We start from the raw sequence: 6,413 nt of genomic DNA, 5'->3' as shown, positions 1-6,413 counted from the left end.
CCATGTAGTAATTCTGTTTATAAGAAGTGGACAGCGTAGTGGCCATGCAATATGTGGATGTCACCACAGAGCTTATGCATTACTCGGAAAATTGCAGAAGCAGAAAGTATAATTTCTGCTTAACGCTGCTGAACCGTATATAGTACTATCTTCAGCCAAACTCAGGACTGTGGTTTTTGTCCACTATCACTTCCCCTGGAGACGCATTATGAAGGGATCTTTTTAAGGCCAGTGTGAACAGGAGGAATCAGTCAGTCATGTTTTGAGATAGATTTGGAAAAAAGTACCTATCCTTTAAGCTATTCTTTAGGTGATGTGAGTCATGTAATGGGTAACATTTATCAATCAGACTCAGAAGACAAACATTACACATGAACTGAATCCTATTAAGTTTGCTCAGTGTTCCTTTGAGGACATTGTTAGTACAAGTGCTGACCAGCGGATATACAGTAGGGGTTGCACAACAACAATCGACAAGCCTCTTTTAAACATCATCTAGTTGTGTGTTTTTAACCAATCGGATTATATCAAGCAGCCATGTCATCTCCATCAGAACCTTTGAGAGGAATTGATATACTGTTCTGCTCTCCAGTCACCAATAATTTGTGGTGAAAACAACAGATTTAAAAACATCTGAAAAGGCAGCAACTTAACACACTTTAGAGTCACTGCTCAAGGTGGTGTTACTTATTAAAAAATACAACAAATGTATCTTTATACATACCACTGTTAAAGCAGCAGAGATAAATTATTGCAACACTTATAACTAATACCCCAAAGGACAGTGTGTTCACCAGTTATTAATGGTAAAAACAAACTAAGGTAACTTAGAATAAAAAGAAAAATAATGTTATAATAATGAGTTGCTCATCATAATATGATTTAAATTGCTCAGAAATGTCCAACCTTTGCTGGAAGATAATTGGTTCTGACTAAATTTGTAAAGTTCAAATCAAGCACCCTACAAGCCTTGACATGGAGGATTGTTTTTCTTGTTGGTTTTATGTTAATAACTAGTTGATGCTTTGGAAAAGTAACACTCAGTGGTGTTCACAACAGTCAAACCTTCAGTGCAACCTCTACTATACAGTAAGATACAACGAGAGAGAAGCAGAGATTAGTTCATGCCTGCAATTCATAATACAAGAACTGACCATGAACCATTCTGAATGAGGTTAATGTTAAAATCACAGAGCTTAGCATAATCCATGCAAAGCCATTCCAATACCTGACACCTCGAATGTTATTACATATAATCATTTGTTTCATTAACTGTAAAACAATTATGATCCAATGGTAAATGATTGAAGTAATTTTGGTTTTATAATCACTGACAGAAAGACCTTAATTGTCCTGTTACATCACACTTTAACCTTGAACCCAGCAATGCAAACGTTTAAAAAGTGAGATTCATTCATGTCTGCGATGTTACATAATCATTTACATCTTGACAAATAGAAAATGAGAACAAACATGGTGCATATCCATAATTTCCCCCAACAATGATAAATTGAATAATCAATGCAACCCCACCCACCACAATTTGACACCACGATCTTCAATTAAAAAGTCCAAGCCCTGTGTAGGATGAGTTTGCAAGAAAGCATGAGCGTCCAAAGAAAGGGCAAAGGGAAAGAGAATGGAAAGTTCATGTGGAGGACTGACATGTTCAAATTTATGTCATCACTTGTTTATCTTTAACAATCTAGTAGCTGTTTTATTATTCATACGTTACTTTCCATTCTTCTACTTTGCACCTTTCTATTGGCCCCAGAAAGACAAAAGTCTGCTGCACCAAAAAGGATTAAGTGAAGCTAATGTTCAGCAATGAGAACAGAAGAAACAATTACCACAGAACTGAGGTCACTCTAATGGAGAAAATAAAATACAAGACATAATAAACAAATGAAGTTACATGCCAAAGACGATGACAATGAATATTTGCATAATATAAAAAGCTACTGGTATGAAAATGAGAAAAAGGAAAAAGCTTGTCGCCTCTGTGAGGAAAACGCTTGATCTCCAGCTCTTTACGGTGTGCTTTTCTGGGAAGCTGACGTTTCTGGAGGTACAAGGGTTTTCCAGGAGACCTGTCTTATACTAACTGCCCCTATAAGCAGCTGGAAATGTTCCTAACTATGATATGAAACATGATATGAAGCATGCTACAGTAAGAACTTGCATGTCAGACAATACAGTTCTTCTTCTTACAGAATGACGTAGTGAGAATGAGTGTGTATGCTGGTAGCAGCACTTTGTATTCCGTTGGTGGAGGTATTTGAGAGTGGCTAACTTACCTCTGCATTGTAGAACTTTGTCTTCACATCCAGTGGCTTCAAAACCTGATTGAAAATAGATTGCAGACTGAATGCTGTAGTTTTCTCACACTGTACCTCCATTCAGCAAAAAGAATTCTAATCAGACTGGAAATCTTCAGCTAAGAAAAGGAGGTAATTGCAATCTGAGGGACAATACAGGTCTTACTGAAAATGTTGCTAGAGAGAAGGGAACAGGGTTACAATTAGTTCACAAAGTGAGCGCTGAAGACTGCAGGACACCAGATCCATAGCTTGGATGGTAATTGCATTTGCTCTGTTGTAGACCTGTGACATTTCTCAGGTCTCCTCCAAGCTTACACTTGAGTTAACCCCTGCCGTCTAATGACAGTGCTCAAATATAACTCACCTGGAATTTGAAGAACTTCCGAAAATAGAGCTTCTCCCCATACTGAGTGGTGTAACTGACAGCACAAACTAAGCTGGAAATTGGAGGAGAGGAAACAAACGTTTAAAAAATGCAAACAAACCAACAACACATTTCTTATCCATTACGGGATTGCTTCTCTGATTGGTCAGTTGGGGAGATATTTTGGGTTTTGGTGACACTGTGACGCGCTATAACAAAATAAGGGAGTGCATCTATTGTAGGAAAAACACTCACATGTGGGTTCCAATTTCTTTGACTTCGTGGTGGATAACGTCATCAATGCAACATTCAGGTTTAAGTTCTGATACTGCAGAGTTTGACGCCGAGAGGTTGAGCCTCTGTGAGCTGGTCTGTAGATCAGCCTGGAGAATTATGGGTAAAACAGGAGTGTAAAGGGTGAAATAAGTGATGGACGGGTATTTCTTATTATTATTTCTTTTTTTTTTTTCACAGCACCTTCACAAGAATGTCCTTCACAACTTGGTTGCTATCATTGTGCACACTGATGTAACTGGAGAAGGTCTCGCCGAGGAAAATATTTCTGTGTAGTGCAGAGACGTGGAAAAGTCAGATCTTTAAACTTTAAAACAAAAGTTTGATCCACAAAAAGTACATAGTGTTAACGGTTTAATTCTCCTACAGAAAATTAGCGTTTATTACCCAAAGTTCTGTGGTAATGTAAGCATCTCCCCGAGCATTAAAATCTCCGCTCCTTTGATGGTGGACGGGTCCTCCCTCATGAGCTGACCGAACAAATCTCCTACACAGGGAAAAACACGTATGTGTTAATCTGCTGACACAACACTTAACACAATGTTTGTTGCCAGGAAGAATCAAACACCTGTATTAAAGACAGAAGTTATTTAAGCAACAAAAATATATGGTTGTACATATGATATTACTATAATAACCATTCTGTACACCAGGGAACTATTCATACCAACAATATGGAAGTCCATTCTGTCTTACCTACACACAACCTAAAGATGCAAATTTGTAACTAAAATTAAACTTGTTTGTTTCCAATTTTTAACTGCCAAAATCACAGTTAGTACTAATGTGCCTGTAGATTTTTATAAAACCTGTGGACTGTGTAGATATATAAGATGTGGACACTGTAAGGTTTAATAAAAGTGTTTCTGTGAACTGCAGGGAGGATCAGAGAGAAAGGAGCTTTGAAGATCAGCTTTCAAAGCAGCCTGAACCAGAAGGGTTTTATTGGGATCAAATTTCTGTCCCACTGCCCAACAATTTGGTCACATACATCTTATGCTGTGATCATCACTGACTAACTACTACTACTATGACTTCCACTCATACATCTACCTCTATCATTAAGAACAACAATACGACCAATATAGAAGATTCTGCATTGAGTGCAGGAGTTAAAGTGGAAACACAAGAGCAAAAAGGGCCAATGGTTTTATGTTTCTAATGTCCAATTCAACCAATTCATCTTTGTGCACTTGGAAATATGCCAACACTTCACTGCTACTCTTACATAAATAGCAATCCTACCTAGAAGTGTCAGCGTGATTTATGGTATATAAGGAGTTCAGTTACCAGTGCAGCTAACATGTTTCTCTGTGCTGTACACTGACAGAGGGGAAAACAAACACTGCAACTCTCTGTGGGGTTGCCATCTAAAACTGGGACTGTAAACCTATAATACATTACACAGTGCATGGCATTTTAACACTGTAGAAGTAAATGAATAACACATTTAGAAAGACTCTCATAAAAACGCTACAGACATTACATCCTTGTCACTTCAGCACACTTATCATAGCTCTTTATTGCAGGCATTCACTCAAAGCACGAATGTCCATTTCCTGCATTCCCTATGGCCTCTTTAATGAGGGTTTTGTGATTTTAAAATATTTGCTTTTGTTTCCTCAAATAAACTTTTTCCACATAACACACATGGAATGTGGTCTGCTTTCTCGAGTGAGATGTTAAATGTTAAATCATAGCACAACCACAGAGAATTTCAGCTATTGGTTCGGGAGGTTTGTGAGAGGAACACTGGGGGAAAAAAAGAAGAAAAGCAGAAGTTATTTTTCTCAGAGACACAAAAGAAAAAGTGGAAGCAAAACATCCACTCTCGCCTGGTCTCGGTTCTCATGTCGTTTCCCATCGTGCCCGTTATTATGAAATGTTGTCATGAACTTCTCAAAAATGGGAGCGCTTGTATTTTAATCTGACGTTGGTGTTTACAAAGCCTCCGTCAGTTTCTCAATCACACTCGTGGACTGAATTCACTGGGATTATATAACGTGGGCGGAGAGCCTCTTAAACTGCTTTGTGGTTGTAAAAAGTCGGAGTTTGACAATGAAGGAAGAACTTGGTTGCGGGGGGAAGATTTATTCAAAAAGACAAATGGCAAGAAAATGACACAGAATTGTTGCGCTGATGTTTTCTCCACTGTAATCTTTAATGTGACCTTAAAGCAAAAAAGATCCAGGGTTTGAACCTGACTGTGTGGAGTTTAGGTTCCCAACAGGTGCTCCGGTTTCCTCCCACAGTTACCTGATCTAACAATGCATCTTAAAACGACTATCCACCTGCTGTAATTCCTCCTTCTGCTCTGCTGTAGATCTGTGGGACTCTGGGTTTAACAGGCTTACCTGGCAGATCTCGATCTTCACATGTGACTGGCAGGTTTGTGAAGAGTGTCGGTTTTGTTAACCGCATCACTGCAAAACAAAGCCACATTGGTTAGTTACTGTGAGCACGTTAAAGGACCCCTGAATCCACCACATCCTAATGCCAGTAACTTCAGCATTACTTAACAATCGCATGCAAGGTTTTATTCCAGTATACGACCACAACAGATCACCATCTACTGTCATCTTGGGTTGTAATACATAAATAACCTTTATTTGAACTGGTTTAACACACAATTTGTTTTGTAGGTGGCACACACAAATAGCAACAACAACAAATAAGAAGGAGCTTGTGCAGTGTGTATTGAATCTACTCGTATTGGGTGCACAGTCATCACAGGCAGAATGAGGTTTATTGGCTGTAGCAGCTGCCTGACACACAATCAGTGCACACTTACAGACAGACAGACAGACACAGACACATCACAGACAGACAGACAGACAGACAGACAGACACATCACAGCTCACTGAAGATTACAAAAGCAAGTGAGCAACGTCAGGTTTCACAGCTAAAGCAGCTAAAAACACATCAGCAATCCGTGCAGGAATACTCCGAGTGTCAGCTTCGAGGGCCAATAACGACAACATATAGCTTTTTTTTGCAACGTTGCACCTGTCACAAACAGTCTATATATTTCATTTTTACCGAATATTAAAGTTTGACACTGTTTTTAGCTCGCTAAGTAGCGCTATTAGCAGCTTATAACAACAAATGTCCAACAGTTTGAACCGCTGGAGCAGCGTCCGGATATGACGAGCAGCTGTGTGCTGTTACAGTGGCGATGAAATACCTTTTAACGCGAGCAGGTGTTCCTGTTTCGCCTGATTTACATCCATTTTGACAGAAAAAAGGTCTTTTCGGGTGGTGTTAGCTGCAATGCTAGCTGGTTGTTGTGACGAGCGCGTTTCTTCTTCGTGTTTTAATGTGGGACGCTCTTACGACGTAATACTGCCCCTCACAGTCCGGGACAGGTACTACAGCAATAAAGAATATCATTTGTCTTTTGTTTTCTTTTCTTTTATTATAGATTTAAAAAAAA

The 6,413-nt window shown here is 39.0% G+C and overlaps 1 protein-coding gene across 1 annotated transcript in view; it reads right to left on the bottom strand.

Annotated features, from left to right (window-relative positions):
• The window catches only part of trappc13 (trafficking protein particle complex 13), an 8,456-nt gene extending 2,159 nt beyond the window's left edge, over window positions 1-6,297 (bottom strand). The window contains exons 1-8 of the mRNA XM_035668258.1: window positions 6,165-6,297; window positions 5,334-5,402; window positions 3,367-3,466; window positions 3,163-3,247; window positions 2,941-3,068; window positions 2,686-2,758; window positions 2,298-2,342; window positions 1,851-1,868 (exon numbers count right to left, since the gene is read on the bottom strand). Coding sequence (XP_035524151.1) covers window positions 1,851-1,868; window positions 2,298-2,342; window positions 2,686-2,758; window positions 2,941-3,068; window positions 3,163-3,247; window positions 3,367-3,466; window positions 5,334-5,402; window positions 6,165-6,210 — 564 coding nt within the window. The 5' untranslated portion in view covers window positions 6,211-6,297. The remainder of the gene's footprint in view (window positions 1-1,850; window positions 1,869-2,297; window positions 2,343-2,685; window positions 2,759-2,940; window positions 3,069-3,162; window positions 3,248-3,366; window positions 3,467-5,333; window positions 5,403-6,164) is intronic.
• Window positions 6,298-6,413: the final 116 nt, after the last annotated feature.

This window comes from Morone saxatilis, unplaced genomic scaffold (assembly GCF_004916995.1).
Source record: "Morone saxatilis isolate NCDOM2014 unplaced genomic scaffold, NCSU_SB_2.0 Contig21, whole genome shotgun sequence".
Taxonomy (NCBI): domain Eukaryota; kingdom Metazoa; phylum Chordata; class Actinopteri; family Moronidae; genus Morone; species Morone saxatilis.
Note: the sequence above shows the minus strand (reverse complement) of the source record. Positions and strands in the feature narration are given on the sequence as shown.